The sequence below is a fragment of the Heliconius melpomene genome, chromosome 1, assembly GCF_056956725.1.
Source record: "Heliconius melpomene rosina isolate 202511_hmr_F chromosome 1, ASM5695672v1, whole genome shotgun sequence".
NCBI classification, from domain to species: Eukaryota; Metazoa; Arthropoda; class Insecta; order Lepidoptera; family Nymphalidae; genus Heliconius; species Heliconius melpomene.
This window is the reverse complement of record NC_140389.1, coordinates 10095939-10115127: the sequence shown is the minus strand read 5'-3', so window position 1 is coordinate 10115127 and position 19189 is coordinate 10095939. Positions and strand designations below refer to the sequence as shown.

The window sequence follows — 19189 nt, the reverse complement described above, 5'->3', positions numbered from 1 at the left end:
GGCGCGCCGTACAACTAACACATGGTCAAAGTACCATATGTACATTATACTTACAGACATATTTACTGCGAACGTGCAACAGATGTTGTGATATACCATTTTATCGCCTAATTTTTATTATGTTATCGTTCGATCATCATTTGAAATAAAATATCCGTTAATAAAATTCCTGAATGCCCATAAATTCGTTCCGCTCGTCCAGACAACAGGAAAATGACCGCTGAGGTCGTCCATACAAATATCCTTTTAACAAAATCAAATATAATATTGTTTATCGACAGGGTAAAATAGGCATAAGACCATGGTAACTATTTTTAGCGCTGACATCATTTGTGTATGATAACGAGTGGAAGCAATGACTTTTAAAATTAAATAATTCAATATCTATGTAATGTACATACGAGTATATTGAAAGTTTTTGTATAATATATTATTTAGTTTTATAACTAAATAATTAATCGTATTTGTTTTAGTTTAGTACATAAAAACAAAAAATACTTTCATATTATATTAATCAAAGGCAATTATCATAACTTATAGAAAGAGTTAGGAGTTCCGGCCTAGCACACAATGTTTCGAAATATCAGTATTGCAGAACCTTGTGTACTAGGTGTTAGGTTATTAGGATAGATATATTATTTAAGATTTTGGTTTAAAATATAGGTGAATTCTATAAGTTAAGATATATTAATCTATAAGTTCCAAAAGCAATATCCATAAGACTAGCTATTTCCACAATAACTCGTGAACATCATGCAGATATATTTAGGTATATGTATATTTAAATATTACTTTCAAACAAGCTTTTGTCGTCATTACACAAAGAGCTATAATGCTTTCGAGCGTGGCGCTTGGCCATATTGAATTACTACGAGGCCTTACTCGAGCGTGTGATACGAAAGGATACCCTAAGGTTAAGCTTAGTAATGTCACGTACAATATATATTTTTGCAAGAGTAAGCTAATTTGAAGGTTATTACTATAAAATAAATATTATAGAATAAAGCGTCTATTCATTTTTTTCAGTATAATATTTTTAAGGTTAATTTTTTATTGTACTGTTTGGAAGTTCGAGTACTAAATACAGTACCACCAAAGAAAAGAATGAATGGGTTTTATACGCGTCAGTATCGCACCATATGGTACTGTAGTCTGTACTGATGGCTGACGACAGTCATGACCATAAAAGCTTTTACGTCGTCCTCCTTTAAACCCCGCACTTGAGTTCACATCAACATACATTATGAATTAAACTACTGTTACTATTCCATTTCTTTCCAGATTAAATTTAATAGCTGTACAAGTCTAATTTTATGATTAATTAATTTCAAGTATTAAAAACGAATCGCTTTCTTTCAGTTATAATAACTGTCACGTAGATTCAAGAATGTAATACTAGAAGCTTTTACGTTAGGTAGGTGTATCGCTCCATCGACCGGATGTAGTCATAGATTTGGTCGGAGACGGATGTGTCGCCATTTGCATGCGCGCCGCGAGCTGCCGACAATGCGCAGAAGGGACCAGCACCAGAATAATGAATATAGGGGAAGCCATTTTTACAATTCTTATAAACGTATTACTAGGTCTTAGTATAGAATTTAATTAAACATACAATTTTAATTCTAACTAAATTTATTTTAATCAAAGGATAATATTTTAATAAAATTATTGTTAATAAAAAGTTTCTTATGTCCTTTCTAATACCACAACAAATATGTGTACAAAGGTTCTTGATAGTCAGTTAAATAGTTGTCGCATGAATGCCTAACAAACAAACTTACATAATTATATTCACATTTATAATATTAGTATGAACTATGCTTAGACTTGGGTAGGTCTACGTTTATATAAAAAAATATTAAAATAAAAATATTTTTATTTGTGTTTGTTGTTATTGAAACAGAAATTAACATTTAGTAGTCTTCTACAGTCTACAGTCTACTAGTCTTCAGTTTACGCTGTGAGGATGTCTGAAGGTATATTAGGTATGTAAATATATTAACCCCCTATTTACCCCCATATTATCATGTAAGTGATGTTGGACATTATCAGCCATATGAATTGGAAATGAACGATAAGAAAATAAGTACTTCGAAATATATAGCCATTAGATACAATTATATTATCTCAATACTGGATAATAGCAAATTATGTTATTTTAGTTTTTACTTTTTAGATATATGTAAGTATCTACGTATAAGTAATACTCATTTCAAATAAATAAAACATATGATCATATATTATTAAAGAATACCTAAAATCTATTTAAACTACTTTTTTTCTAGTAAAATATAAGCAAAATATATTTCAAAACATTTTAATAAATTGGTGCTGGCCTACATCCAAAGAATTTACTTACTACGAGAATACATCTCGATGAAAGTTTTCGTTTAGTACTTTAGTGAAAGTTGCATATAATTCGAATTAACAATTACACCTAGCATGTCTGAGTAATGAGCATTTCTATGAGAGTAGTAACATTGTACTGTGAGTGGTCATATGTAGGGCGGCCGCGCGGCCTCAAAGCCCGGCCAGTTGCCATCTTTGGCAGCGACCGGTTTGCGGACATACGCTTTTTGTACGTAGAACATTAAGTCCCAACAAGTCAGTAAGCCTTTCAAAACTGTTATATATCCTGCGTAATTTAATATACCTACCTACATAATACACATTCATGGGCGTATCTAGAGAAATTTTCCAAGAGGACTTGGACTTTAGAACAGATTTGTTCGTATCAAGGTTTTTTTTCAGGGTTAATTTTTTGTTATAAAATTTCTGGGATGGGCACATGACTATTCTGTGGCGATACGACTGTGGTTTGAAACGATAATTTATTGTAACTTAAAAGAGATAAATGAAGCTTAAATCAAAAATAATAATATATATAAATATTTCGGTTATCCTTTAATCAAGGGATATGGCTGTACTGGCGTCTCCCCCGCGGTATGTCACGAGGTGAGTCACGAGCTCTGAGCAGCGGCTGACGACGGCTGATTCACTGCACGCTCACTATTATGCACATATTGATGTCGCAGGTACCAGAGTCACCATTGTATGCGGGATGCTATTGTGCAGCCGAACTTTTGAGGTCCCCCAACCGATTGTTAGCGCCTTATTGTGTTATTGTTCCGCGGGACGAACGTGTAGGTTTGTTATTTAGATTGGAACAATTACAGTACCTATTTAAGCCCACAAACGAATTGATAGTCTTCTTTGAGAAGCACATGTGTCTGTTTAATGCAAAAAGATATATGGACGTACATAATTAAAATTTAAAATAATTTAATTTAATTGTTTAATTGATAAATATAAAATTAATTATAGAAACAGTAGTGACTTTCTTACTCTAAATACATATTTGAAATATATTAGTAAGTTATCAAATGTTGGAAATGTTATATTGGGAAAATTTCATGTAAGCGATAGGGTGCGGTCTAATTCCATATATTTAACATATAACAATATATCGTTGTTTTATAAAACAATTAAAATTATTATACACATTAAAAAGTATTATACAAATGTGTAAAATTTTCTAGTGCAATGTGTAATTATGGATCTGTTAACCTAGCGCCATCTATGAGCGACAGTGAGAACTAAAAATAAATTTTAATTAATTGTTTCAGTTCTATTTTTTTATTATTATGATTTTTGATACAATGTTAGGATATTATATTCTTATTACGTTTATAATGGATACTATTTCTTATTATTTCCTTTACTAAATAAATATACTTCTCACACATTTTATCACGAATAACTCGGTAACTAACAAGAAGTTCGATAAATGAAGAATGTATTTAACAATGTCCAGTAGTACAGGGTAGCTTGAAACTAGTATAGTTCTACGTGTAACGGAAATTCCTTAAGAGGAACGCAGAATGGTAAGAATATATAATTGTAGAGGTTAATCGGATCGCGTTTTTTTATTTATGTAGGTCAATTTGTGAAATAACTGGTAAGAAATTTAAAAATTACATTCTAATTTTTTTACTTTAGTATACATTTCAGTTGCTTTTAAATGCTTTCAAGGTGGAAAAGATTTTTGTTGCATTTTCAATGTTTTAAAGAAACTATAGACATACCGGAAGATAGACATGGAAGAGAGAACAGAGACAATGTAACTGTAGAGCTCATATCGTCGGTCGGTGCTACTCTACTCGAGTTCAACTTTTTTAACTCGAGTTAACTCGAGTAGTAGTTCTTTCAAGTCGGCTGCTCTTTACTAAACTAGGTAACTAAGTAGTTAAAGTAGACACTCCTTAATTCGTTAAAAAAGGATATAAATATGCATGATAATCTAAAGCTAAATATGATTCACCTAATAGTGATTTAATTAGATTAGATATGACAAATTGTAAAATTGGTTAATACGAACATAAAGATTATTATTTGTTTATTTCCACTTGCTGATTATTCGAGATATAGGTACTATTTCCATGAATTTAAAATTTTCCAATTTCATATTTTATTTGAATAAGCGTTATTTTACATTCTACTATTACATTGAATGTTACTAATCGCTAAGTACTTATATAGAATAAAAAATATTTTAAATTGAAGCAGCAGTTGAAAGAAACAATATACGTAAAAGAAACTTTCTCGTAAGTATGTTATATATTCAATGTATAAATGCACGCAAACAGCAGAGTAGCCAGAGGGAACCTAGTGTTAAGACATTCCGTTCCATCTGTGGCGGAGCTAAATGCCGCGGCGGCGAAACTCGATGACACACAGTCCCCCTTCCCTTCTTTTATACGGCACTGTCCACGTAAATGATCAGACCCACCACAACAGTACTGTAGAATTACTATGGGAGCATTTTAATGATTCCTAATGAAATTTATTTATATCCATCCAGATTAGACTATGGCTCGAAAGATATACTAATTCCTGTATAATAAAAATGTTTAAAAAAATATTTTACCTTTTCGTATAAGTAAGCTTGTGACTCTTCTCAGTGCTTCTCTTGGCGACTTCTGGAAGAACTTGGGCGTTAGGTTCGGTGGCAATGTGAGGGGTTTGCGAGCACCCGAGTTGTCCCATGATACAGGATGGTCGGAGGCCATCTTAGACGACGTCGTTATTCTGTCCAAGTGCTCTGTTGAAGCTGGCCTGTTACAATTATAAAAAATAAAGTTTGAAGTATTCTGTCGATAGATATACCTGCGAAATTATATTGTTTTTAATATTATATTTTGCCAGCATATTTGTGTTAGTGCAGAAGACGACAAAATTTATATCTACATAATATATTTTAAAGTTTATTTCTTGGTAAAAGGTGGTTGGTGGTGGAAAAGGTCCACCGAGGACCTAAAGACCGTGCAAATTGGAGTTAGTTAAGTATATAGTAATGCCAGGAAGAAGAAGAGAATATTTTAAAATATATTTCTTCTTCTTTTAATTTGCTGTCTTCTTTAATCTTATGATTGCAAACATAAACATTTTCACTTTTTGAAAATGTTTGTAATAATACAAATTGTATTTAATATTACCAATATTATCCTACAAATTGTTAATATTTTCGTTATGAGAGTCCGATATAAAAAAATAAAATGACCTAATCGCAGCACCTTTGCGACTGTATACATATTAGTTGGACCATTTATTTAGAAAGTAATGTAAGTCCAATCATCGAAATCGGTTGTCGTGATATTGAGTGACGAATAGCTTATTTGTCGCGCACGTACTTAAACCAAATTTAAGACTTAGGTAGGTGATTTTCTCATAGATAACATTGTCAGAAATGAAATAAATTACTGAGTCTCCACGGGAAGCACCAGCTTTCAAATAAAAAAATAATCACCAAAATCGGTTTAACCAGTCAAAAATCAGTTAGTCAGTCTGAGGTAACAAACCTAAAAAAATACAGTCAATTTGATGATCCTCCTTACGGAAGTCGGTAAAAAAATAACTAAAAATAGAATCCGGACGTGACGTTAGATTATTTAATACATAATAGAAAATTTATAACATTTTTTTAAATTACTTTATACATTAACAGAAAATAAATTTATTTTAGCAGAACGCATTATTTGCTTACGTTGCTGAGGAATGTTAATGACGTCTATTACCTTATGTATAACATGTAAGATTTTTCCATACTAATTTACATTAAATGATACAACAATGCTTATCCTTTTCACGTTTTATATTTATTCTTCAATTCGAGAAATATATGTTTTGCAATATTTTTAGGACACCTACGTATATTATTATTTTATTTACGAGATTAAGTTATAGGCAATTAATTTACCCAAGTTTTAATTTCTTTATTTATCACGTTATATTTGTTATATCAGAAAACTGTTATAAATTAACATAAATTAGAAAAACCAGATGTGAATAATTGTGCAAGAAGTAACCATTTATAAGAAATGTAATGCACGTGATGTGTGTAGTTCGTGAGATGCATATGGTCATTTCAATGCCATAGTGCAATCATACATAAGCTACCATCTTTGCGCTTAATCTTAACGGATTTTAGTACGTATTCCTTTAATATTTTTTACTTACTGTATCCCGCATACACTGGTTAGAGTTAGGGAACCTAGTATTAAAAAACTCACTATCGAGTGGCGGAATTCAAAATAGCATTTTGTCTTGTTACCAGAGCGAGAAAAATAATTCGATGATTATTGATTGATTGATTATTGATTTTCGCGATTTTTACAGATTATTAAATGCAGCAAAGCAATTTTTTTTAAGTTTATTTAACCACGTAATTATACTACTAGCATAATATACTACTAGAACACAGCAAAGTGTTCTAAACGTTGGATTTCATTAAAATGTATTCTTACTAAATATCGGTGATTGATCCTGTTTATAATAGTTTTTTTTTCTGTTAATACATTTTTCTTTAAACTAGTTTAGAAAGGAGTAATATTTTTTATATGTAGGTAATTTACACAAAAATAGGAAATTATTTAAATTTATTACCTATTTCGTTGTCGGGGGTACCAGCCGCGCGGAGGTCCGCCGAGGCGGAGGAGGTCAGCGCCGGTACACACCCCTGACGCTCCCATTATAGAACCTCGTCCGTAGCCTCCTAATGTTGCACTGCTTCCTGGGTTAAAATATTATAAATTAAGTATAATATTTATTTAATTTTAAACAATTTATAAGATTATTCATTTTCTCATTTTATCCTGCTTAGTAAGGTTAAGATACTCCGAACTGGAGTATGGATCCATACAATTTTCGAGACATTCATTCGAGGAATTCAAGGATATGTTGTTTTATTCCACCAGGTAATTTTGATTTCGTTCATTTGGATTAACAGCCGCAAATTTTTCTTCAGCCAATTACCTATAATAAGTTTTATATGTTTTTTTCATGAAGATTTTATTGCTACGATTTATTAACTTCGAATACCCCTTATATCTTGGTGATTTGAATTTTAGTTATATAACCTGGACCGCTACTTAAATGGAAAATTATGAAAGAAACCTAGCAATCGTTTTTGAATATTCGTATTCGACGATACCCTATATGACATAGTTCGTCGATATATGTTTTATTTTGACAATATGGCCACTGGTCTTCGCCATGATCAGTTCTGTTCAGTTCTGATTATTGTCATGAGTTAAGCGACACTCGCAAGGAAAAAAAGGAATCGATTGTCGTAAGAATCATCAAAATCAGCCAAGGCGTTTAACCAACGCCACATTAAAACACATACATAATTACATAAACACATTATTTTCCTTTGTATCGCGCAGTTAGGTAAAATGTGCTTGTTAGAAATTTTGAATTAAATACAGCTTTTAATTATTTTTCTCCAAAATTCTTAAGATATCTTGATTGATGTTTAATAACAAAAGATTATGTAAAACCAACCTATCGTTTGTATGGAACTCATGGTGTTATTTCGTGGCGGGCCAGTAGAGTTCCTGGGTGGCGTGCGCGGAACGTCGCAACCTCGAGCGAACACCGGCGTCTCGGGCAAACTCGCTGAAGTTTGCAGCTGACCGCGCACGTTGGTCTCTCTGTTTTGACGCTGCAACGTTCTCCGTCTCGCACCACTTGCCCCTGTGTCTGAAATATAAAACTAATTGTTAATATAAAAAATATTAAATTTGGGGAATTCTTCAGGGCGGTTACTACTTGTCGACTATACTATCCTTCATTTTAGTTAAAATAATTATAATAGAAGGTAAAACGTTGTTGGTTATTATACATCTTTAATGTATAAATCTATCTATTTCAATCAAATTTAAGTTATATTTAGTTCTTTGCTTATTGTGTGTTGAATAAAAGGGCACCTTTGAGCAAAAATCACGTTTAATGAAAAACAATCGAGGATATTGTTCTGAAAAATTGTTATGTGAAAACTTATCTTTTATATTGATTTATTCAAACATGTTAAATTTTATTTTCGTCGTCATTTGAGAATTAAGTAAGTTCCTTCAATATGTACAAGTAATACAAAGTCTGTAAAACTACAAAAATCTTACCAGTTGGTAATGTTCTCCTATCAGTAGAGCCAGTTTTGAAATTGCTATTTCTTCTATTTTTGTTATAGCTGGTTTCCATGGATCTCGTCTTAAGGCTGTTTGTTGTGTCACGATGCGGCGGCACTGCTGGGGGTTCTGAAGGCCTGTTATATAAAATGTCATTTTACTACGGGATAACATAAGTTTGATATTAATAATTAAGCATTATTTAAAATTTTATTAGCATTCTGCACTCCTTTTTTATATAACTGTTAAAAATAGTTTAGCAGTAATTTAACGATATCCTGTACATATAAAAAATATTTTAATTAAAAATATATTTTACCTCCTTCTAGATTCCATGGTAGGTGTTGGGAGTGTGTCAGCTTTCTTCCCATGTCGTCTACTTGTTGGCTGCATAATTTCCGTATATTCATCATCTACTTCTTGTACTGGTGATGGGGGTAAAGGTGGAAATTTAGGAGATTCTGGAGTTTGTGGTAATGGTCCCATTTCGTGGCCCATACTCGGCGAAGAAGGCAGCTGATTATGTCTGTAGGGATGTTCCACAATTTGTACATTGACGGGAAAATCGCCTCCACTAGACACTGCCGAATCTGAGGACGAGGGCTGTCGCATCAAACTTACTGGCACGTCTTTGGCGCTCGTTGATTTATGCATGCTGTTTGACCTCCTACCTGACGATCGATCGCGACGCTCTATTGACCTCTGATTTTGTATTTCATTATGGCTAGACGATTTTTGTATGTCATGCCTTTTTTGTTTTTCTCTAGAGTTATAGCGGAAATTGCTTTCTAAGATATCTTTAGATATATCATCACAGTATTCATCCTTATGGATATTCCAGTCTTTTGGTATGTAAGGTGTAAAATGTTTTTGGTCCCGACCTTGGCTTAATATGGCGCTAATATTGTTTTCGATTTTGCGTAGTGGTGAAGTTTCTCCACTAGAATCTGGTTCACCACTTTCTTGGTCTTCTTCTTCTTCGACGGTAGTTATAAGAGCTTGGCGACTTGCACTATTGCTATCTTCTGCTCCGAGACTCGGGAGGGATATGACACGAACCATATTAGGAGGTACTGTTGTAAGCTCACCCACGGTTTCATTGCATTCTGTTTGGAGAGTTTCCTCAACTTTTCCTTCTTTTATTAGGGATTGAATATTATCGAATGTAGAAGAATATTTTTTGAAATCTGTAAACCTACTCTGTGGAGATAATTTACTTTGAGTACTACTTTTAGGAATACCTTTGTCACATTGTCTACTTTTAGGACTATGACCATAATATTCTGGGTTGAATCTTTCTTGGGCGTTATTGAGATCTAAACTTAACCTCGACTTAGGTGAAGTTATTTCTTTACTTAATCTAGAATTTGGAGTGCAAAGGTCGATGCTATATCTTGAGTTAGGTGTATTAAGTTCACGGCTCAATCTTGAATTTAAGTCAGCACTATATCTTGATTGAGGTAAGCTTAAGTCCGAACTCGGCCTAGAATTATAGGAACCCACAGATCCTGAACCACTTATAGAAATACTAGATCCGTCTATAGATTTATCAATACTTCTATTTAAGCTTTGACTTTGTGAGAGATTATTGGAATTTTGGGGTTTGTTACTACTATTTTTATTAAGAGCGGGTAATTGTTTTCTATTTTTTCCCTTACGAATGACATATGTGCCACACGCTAAATCTTGTGTACGGCGATGTTCTGGTTCTGCATCTGAAATAGGAGACGCGAGTGGTTCACATTGAGAAATTGGTGGCGGTGGAGGCCAGTATTCTTCTCCCCAATCTTCATCTAATCTTTGTGGAATTGAACTTGTGCTTGAGTGCGACTGATCCCCAGATTTTCTTCTTCGTCGTCCAATGACCTGTAATATACAATAATTTTATTATATAAATTGGTTTCAAAGTTTTTTTTTCATGTTCTGGATAATTCGAAGGAACAAATTGATCTTAGTCACATAACGTTTTTTTATAATCGGCACATACTGAGAAATATAACATATAGCAATATAAAATAAAATGTTGTACTACTATATGTTACTATTTACTACTATTACTGGGTGAATATTTCATAAAATTAAACTTTCGGAACTCAGATTTACGCGGAAACTAAGTAATGCTATTATTATCATAAATTATTAAACAGTGAAAATAATACCTTTGTACTGCCTGGTGTGAGAAGAGGATCGTCACCATCGAGAGACACTTCCCAGGCTATGGAATTACGTTTCGAAGGCGTGCTCACTGCGGGAGGAGGTGGAAAAGATTCTAATGAATCATCTGAAAAGTGTTCTTCGTCGTTTATATCGTCACCTCTCTTGCAATCCATTATATCCTCGGAAGATCCTCTACACACTTCTCTATGCCTTTCCATAGAACTGGCGAGAGTACGAGGAGGTATTTTACTCTTTGGTGACAACATTTCCCCATCAGATCTACTATCACGCTTCATACTGTTCTTTTTGTCTATGCTTTTGTTGTTTGAAGGAGATATTTTGTATGTCGGGGAATGTGACTGTCGATTGTATTGTATATTAGGTCCAGGGTAAATTGTTACTGGATGTTCATTATAAGGTTTGTCATTAAATTCACTAGAAAAACCCATAAATGGAAATACGGGTGGATTTTCAAAACTAGGAGATTTTTTAAGATTAACAGGTGGAGCCGAATGTCTTGGCGGAAGCCAAGTTGGTATGATTTCTGGATTATTTGGTCGTGCTCCGTGTTGCAACGACGAAAATTTATATGGATGTACAGGCGGTTGCTGTAATTGGAAACCATTTGTTTCTATTTCTTTATCCCATCCATACGGCCTTTGATGTCTGGTTTTAGGCTAAAACGAAAAAGAAAAGTAATTATTTTTTTTATTTATATCTAAATTAAGGAAAACCATAAATTTGCTTACAAATGTAGTTTGAGTTGCAGTTGTAACTCCGTTTATACTTATAAGAGAATCCAATTTCTCTTCAGCTTCGCATTGTTCAACTGAAATGGTTCGCTTTGCAGAATTCGCAGGCGATACTCTGAAAAATATATTAATTGATATTATTAATTAGTAGATCATGCCAATTATAAATATTTCAGACGTTATTATTATTAAATATATTGTTTTGATTAGCTTTCCGTGATAAATTTTACTTAACATTAACCACTTGCGGGGCTCACATATTTGGATGGCTTACAAATGTATTAGAAATGTGATAGTGTGTAAAATATATACTATATAGTATTACATAATATATTTTATATAAATTTATTACTTAGCCTAAAACAGAAGTAATATTTCAATTACGATAGTTACTTTGGTAATAATGTAGAAATTATTCTTTGGGCTTCTTCTGGTGGCGGCGGTGAATGCGGAGATGGTGGATCCGGTGGCGAACCCTCCTCACGTTCCTCGGTGGGTCGGAATCCTAGCGCGAATTTCGCTCTGTAAAATTACAATATGATTTTGTTTTATAAGTTGAGTCATTTTGCTACAAATATTGTAGTACCTACTATGTCACGATATATAGGTTTTGAATTTCAAAGTCATTCTAATTGAGTCCATGATGGCTTAGTGGCAATATGTGTGACTCAAAACAAGACGGTTGTAGTTCGAGTTTACTTAAGATTATCATTTCACTGCTCTGATAACAAGACAAAGCGTAGCATAAAGTTCTGCCACTCAACACGCAATATATGGAAGATTCTGCGGAAACTGAGGAACGATGCCTTACCTCTTAATGCTAGTTTCTCTCTGCCTACCATGCTAAGTGCAGAATAAAGCGTGAAGTTTAGAAAATCATGCTCTTACTCATGTAACCTAAATTTAATTATTTTGATTTTATCCTTCCTATTTAACATTTTTCATCGTTTCAAAGCACGCAATTTAGTTCAAGAAGTAGACACATAACTCGTACGTACCGTCTGCCGTTCATGCTCATATATCCATCATCCTCGGAAGTGTGCCCCGCGAGTGGTGAGTCGTCGTCGGTGGCCGGTGTTGCAGGGGTTGCCGGGGTGGCTGGCGTGGGTGGCGCACGCACCTCCAGCGACCGCGGTTCTCCTTCGTCGTATTCACTTAGCACTTGATCTAGTAGCTCCAAAGAACGCTGTACGTCGTCGCACCCTCTGTAAATAGTAAATAATTTACGTTACTTTTAAACATTAGCATATTACTAATAGATTTTTGATATAATAACTTTAAATTAATAATTAATTCGAGGCCAGTCGTGGCGCAGGGGCACAGGCGTGTGACTGTAAACGTGACAGGCTGTGGTGTCGAGGCAAAGCGCGTCGTTGAGTTCCACAACTCAACACGCAATGCCTCCAGAATTCGGCGGACAATGGGGAAAGAAGTATCTTAAAACTAGGTTTCCTCTGCTTACCCTACTGTAAGCAAGATACATCGTGAAGCTGAAAAAATATACCAATAATGTAGAGAATATTACAGATTAATTAAATACAATAACTTACTGAGGGGCACACTATAAACGCCTACATTTTAATATATTATCCCTATCCTAAATCAATCCTGTTTTACGTACTGTGAATATAACAATTTAACGTAACCGACGACGAGGACACGGCAGTCAATTCCCCGAGATAATGTTAAATTGAACTCATTTCCTCTGGAACCCGACTTGCCTCGAGAACATTTCCTCTTGCTGCGTCATTAGAACTGGATTAGAGGATAACTATGAAGTTGATTGATCTTATATCCCACGGTTGAATTTATTTTTATTGCATACTTGGGATAAAAAAAACGTTTTTAGATTCTGTTTCTTCTTGGAGAGAATTCAGTTATAAATAATAGTCTTGGTTCCTTTAAGTAATTTTTAGCATTTGTATGTAGTAGATACGTATATATTATATTTTTTACAGCTTTACGCTGCATCCCGCACACTGCCAGACATGCAGAAGGAACCTGGGAACCTAGTATTAAGATACTCCGTTCGGACAAGACACTTCCATTCTCCACTTTCCACCAAATAACAGATGTTATAGGTACCTACTAGGTACACTCTGTGATATGTATAAAAAAATAAATGACGACAGTCAACCTTTATACGGTGGTCATGTTAAAACAACATAAAGTGTAAATTGTAAATTCTTCAAATAATGCCTCGTTGGCATCTGGTGCAGCATTCATTATAAGTATTCATATTAGAGGATGTATGTTCCCTGGTATAAAGTGGTTGTAGAGGCTGGCACAAAGCACCCCTTTGAAAGAAGAGCCGCTTTCACGCCAGCTCTCGATAAGCCCTTAGCGCTCCATGAGCTGTACGCTATACTTCCTCAATCAAATGCTGCAGTAAAAAATCTGCCCATTCTCTATTTTTCTAAGACGTTTTTTAGACTGAGTTGTGTTTGCAACCACAGATTGGCACGTGAGAACGTAGGGGAATAAACATAATACTTAGGTTAAGACAGAAGATGAAAATGTATAAAATATGACTACTTTTTGTATAATTGCGTTTAATTTATATTTCCTTTTTCTATGGATACAATGAAGAAAATTGATAGAATCTTGGAACTTTGTATAATATTAGTAAACGGTTACTAGCATTGTACGCTTCGCTTTTTAATAAATTTGTCTTTGTAAGACAGAAGAGTCTCTTAACAATCTTAAGCATAAGGTACGTACATCGTGTACGGCATCCGCGAGTGAAGAGATGCTGATAACACAGCCAGGGCCCGCTTCTTACATCTTCAACGATCGAGAGCTTCATTAGTGCCCGCTTCTAATGATCTACGCCGTGTTCAAGCTGTTTTTTCCATAACAGAACATTACTCTCGATGTATCCTTATCGAAAACATGTTTTTTTGAATTTTTTAACTAAGTATATTACATAGCATAAGTAATTTATGTATATAGGTATATAGGCAATACTTCAATATTTTACTGTAATATATATATATTTTTCCCTAGACGTGTTATACAAATTGCGTAAACCTTACACGCATCAGATAGTATATTTTATTCGGCAGAGTGTATGTCACGAGAGTAATAAGCTTTAGCATGGGAGTTTGTAGGCTGGATAGAATCCGTATAGATGTATCGTGCAATGCATTGTATCGCCAGGGCTGCCACAAAGCAGAGCACTCGGCATGAGTGCCGCGGCGGGCGCGTGCCTGCCTTTGTTTTATTTCACCCACACTCCCGCTTTGGAAACTTTTAAGGGGAACTTCAAATTGCGTACATCTTTTTAACTTGCTCGGTTAACCCTGATTAGTTGCACTAAAATTCTTTAAATTTACTTAAGATAAAGAATTACGAACCGATTTTACTAGATTGCAGCATCAACATGTAGATAAATAATTAATAATTGCTTTCACCTTGAGGGGAAAGCTAGCTTAACGTAATTAGGTAAATAATTAATATAAGTGATTACAAATTATAATATTATGGAAATTGTCACTATAATTTTCAGGCTTACTTCTTAGCAACGTAAGGTAGGTACTGTTTATGCGGAAATGAGTGCAGTGAGGCGGAAGTGCAAAACGCCCCCGGCGCACCCCCGGGCGTCGACCCCCGTGTTATGCGGAGCTTATACGCATACTGACAGGATGAATGACGTCTTCCAAACACAATAAGCGAAGAACTTGTCATAGATCAATTATATAAAGTAGCCATTATTTTTATTTGATAAAAACAAAAAAAAAACGTATTTCGAATTTAATTTAAATTTAAATTAAAATCTTACGTGTAATATATGATATTCGTATATTAAATAAAATTATATTGCTATAGTAATTTCAAAAGTAAATTAGAAAATCTTTGTTATTGTACTTTCAATTTCGTTGTAGTGCAGTTCATTGTTCAACCAAATAAGTCTATGAATAACTTGGAATAACATCTACTCACATACACACACACACACACATGGATATAATATCATTTGAGAAATATTTCTAGGTAAGCGTATTAATACATATGTACATATATAAAGCGTTAGTTTATCTATCACTGTATACCTATACAGTGAACGAAAAATCGAGAATCAAGTGAAGCATTAGTTTCTCTCTATTCTGCAAGTGCAGGAAATTCATAGATGTAAAAAGAGTAACTTTAGGATATGTTGGTAGCATTGCGTCTTTGGAATATCTATTACAAATTAATTGTGATATTAGTCAATCATCTATTATGGCTGACAGACGTTGGCTGTTCTCCTCAATTTACGCATATCATAATGGGTTAATACAATGGTTAGCAACAGGCGCGGTTGCAGACCGCGAAAGGTCGAACTTCGAACCACAGAATATTATAATGTATTGTATAACAAGCTTATAATGAATGCTTGTGGTAGTAGGTAAGGCTTACGGTATTCGCGTTTCCATTTGTTTGTTTCTGGACCTCGTAAATTTTTTCCTCTGGGTATCCGGACCCCACCTCAAACTGACCACTGGGTTAATAGGTTCTTTATTTCCAAAACTTTGCTTGGATACTTAATGATATTATGAAAAAAACAATATCTTAACAGATAAGAAACTACACTAAGACATTCATTATAATTCATAACTAACGGATCTTTAATTTTTTGAATTTCTGTTTTTAAATCGATTAAACTTTCGAAGCTCTACTGGAATCCGGCTAGTTTTTAAATCGAACAAAACTTTGTCAATTAAGTAGTTTGTTGTTGGATAACCGTTCGGGTTAAGTCACCGGAGTCAAGATTGGCGTATTACAGTTAAATTGACTTACAGTGTTTGGATATCCTAACTTAAATTTTATTTTGCTTATGAAATAGAATACAAAATTTATAAAATAAATCATTTTTCGTGCTGTATCAAAACGTTTAATAAATATGTCACAATTTCTGTACTATACAGGCTGGAATTGTCAGCACCACTTTAAATGAAACCACAGTTTTAACTACTCTATAAAAGCCTAATATAATTCGGAAAAAAAATAATTCCCAAAAATGAAAAAGTATTTTTTTCAAACAAAATAAATAATAAAATTATCGTTTTAAAATAAAACGCCATTTGTAAAGTATAACATAAGCACACACACACTTACCTGTCAAATCGGAAACCTCGTCGTCACACGAAATACAGGTATGGATAAAAATCGTGAAATGAAAAAAAATTCCTACGTCCAAACTGTTGAGGTACCTTGATTAATTTCTTAGGTGTGGGTTTGAAATATATTACCCTATATGCAGTTTCAATAAAAGAAGCGCTGCCTCTTCCACCCTGTATTTGATTTTTATGTCGCCGTTTAAATCAGCCGATTAGTGTGTTGATTTTTAGGAAAATCTTAATGGTCTTCGCAGTGGTGCGACGGAAGGAAGCGTTGAGGGCATGCCAATAAACGCGGCGACTGTAACAACACCTCGCTCTATCTAAGCCGGAAGCAATTCCGCTCCCAAAGAGCATGCTCTAAGGTTGACATTCCAAACAACCACTTAACATTATCGGCTGCAGCGACTTAAAGCAATTTTGCAAGTCAATATTGAACTTTTCAACTCTTGGGAGGGACGTGTCCCTTCCAAATAAATCAACTACAGGATTACTCGCCCAATTCCTAGAGGTTTATGGTCTCTTAAATATTATATAGTTGTAAGATCTGCATAACTCCAATTATTATCATTAATTTCTGTTGAATAAACAATAATGTTAAATTACAGTTCTGGTTTGGTTAGAGAAGTTTAATTATACACGTTCATAACTCGAATTTTCGCAAGAATTTGTGTTTATTATACATTTCAAATATTTAGTTAATTAAAGCACACATCATTTTATAAAAAATAATAAAATGTGAAAATACACTCATTTATTATTATTTAGAAATAAAAAATAGCAAAAATATAGTTACCTTAAAATTTGTTAAGCTTTTATTTTTAATAAGGGTAGTTATATATATAATATATATACTATGTATACTTTTTTAAATTACTATAAAAAGTACATTTTATGCGATTGTGATATTTGTTTTTGTAGATAACAATATGTATCGGTCTGTGGCGCTTAGGGAGAGTGAATTTTACCCTAAATAATTAGTGGTGTCATCGAAATTTTAAATGCAGGACAGTAAAGGGTGCATGAGTAATGTAAATTTTATGTTTTATCAGGGTGACGTTTTCATTTTACATTGTAGAGCGTTTCTCAGTAAAATGAACGTTTTCGAAACACTGGTGTGGCATGCATGCAAATGTGATTAGCGCTGGCACCCCTCGTTGCTTGCTCTTTGTTATACTAATTAATGGACAATTTTGTTTTATAATTATGCCGTTTTGACGGTCATGTTGGCAAAACGTAATGTTACTTAGAGGTTTTTAATATTTTTTTACATTTTTTAAAGTGTAAACCACGCATAAGATAAAAAATATTTTATTAAACTTTTCTAGATTTGAATTATATAAAATATACAAATCTTATTTAGAAAAAAAGCCTAGTCGCTGCATTTTTAAACCGTGCATATATTTTAAAAAATATATTTTCATTAAAACCCAGCACAAATTGAGAATTTCATCATATGGTTAATTAAATTACTGGAGTTACACCAACGTTTTGGAATTCTGTCGCCTCACTATCGATCTCAAGCCGCAGCCAGACGACGCGCCAATGAAAAACTATGCTTTTTGTTCGTACAACTTTTGCATCAACGTAGTTGCATTCGTAAACTGATAACTTTTTTATTCGCTCCCACTTAGTTATACAAAATATTTATATCAATTAAAGAATTAGCATAATTAAAAATACAATTATTCAACGAACAAAAATTAATTCAAATTGATTTAGCTAAATCAAAGAAATCATATTTTTCAAAAATCTATTAATTGTAGGCTGTTTAATGTGAGATCAAATCGTGAAAAATGTCAAATAATTTAATTAAAATAACAATAAGTAATTTAATTACGGCATTCCTTAATTAATTTTCTGGCAAACAAGCTTTGTACCGCTCACATCGAGTACAGAACATACGAGTATATAAATGATTGCATACCACACCTCATTATCGAAATCATTAAAACTTAGCAAATCTTAATAAAGTTACGTAGTTTTAACATTCATGAAGACGAATTAATATACATACAAATATTGTGTTCATAATTCATATAACGTGTTATAAATTTGTTAATTCAACGTAATAATCAACAAAACATTATTAATAAACTACTACTTTGTTTAGTTTTATAAAAAACATAACAAATTATTATTAGTGCTAAATACTATAAATTAATAAATGAAATATATAAAAAAAACAAATAATTATTTCATAATAAAAAGTGTCCACTTACTTATATACTTAAAATTACTCTTATTAATATTAGTAATAGTAATAGTAGAAAAATTTGAAAAATATTTTTATATCAATGCAAAATATATACCTAATATGCTACACATACGAGTTTTGCTAAAGATAAAATTATTATAATTTGACAAAAGTCAAATATATAAGTACCTAGTAAATACCCGGTATGTATTATTTAAAATTGCCTTGAATAAAAGTAGCTGTATACATACATATAAATTACAAATTTTAGTTTAAATTACAAGCAGTTAAAAGTTATGTTATTATATAAAGATATTGAGTGAGGTTGTTTTATTAAAGAGGGTTACATCCAATACTGACGTGTCTGTCATGCGGAAATTTATAATTACGTTCTTTCTCAATGTAATTACAAATTTACCAGTAGCCAATACTGTTTCAATTGATAATAATGTTTTTTATTTGTAAATAATGAGGCAAAATATAACTTAGTGTTATAAGTTTCTTCGAATACTAAAACAT

The 19189-nt window shown here is 33.1% G+C and overlaps 1 protein-coding gene across 3 annotated transcripts in view; it reads right to left on the bottom strand.

The window, feature by feature from the left end:
* LOC146541338 (uncharacterized) overlaps positions 1–19189 on the bottom strand; it is a 98327-nt gene that overhangs the window by 13431 nt on the left and 65707 nt on the right. For all 3 annotated transcript variants that reach the window (XM_085207347.1, XM_085207339.1, XM_085207357.1), the window contains exons 5-13: positions 12373–12579; positions 11768–11896; positions 11372–11489; positions 10625–11299; positions 8785–10331; positions 8460–8602; positions 7843–8040; positions 6943–7069; positions 4928–5115 (exon numbers count right to left, since the gene is read on the bottom strand). In XM_085207347.1, coding sequence (XP_085063473.1) covers positions 4928–5115; positions 6943–7069; positions 7843–8040; positions 8460–8602; positions 8785–10331; positions 10625–11299; positions 11372–11489; positions 11768–11896; positions 12373–12579 — 3332 coding nt within the window. The remainder of the gene's footprint in view (positions 1–4927; positions 5116–6942; positions 7070–7842; positions 8041–8459; positions 8603–8784; positions 10332–10624; positions 11300–11371; positions 11490–11767; positions 11897–12372; positions 12580–19189) is intronic.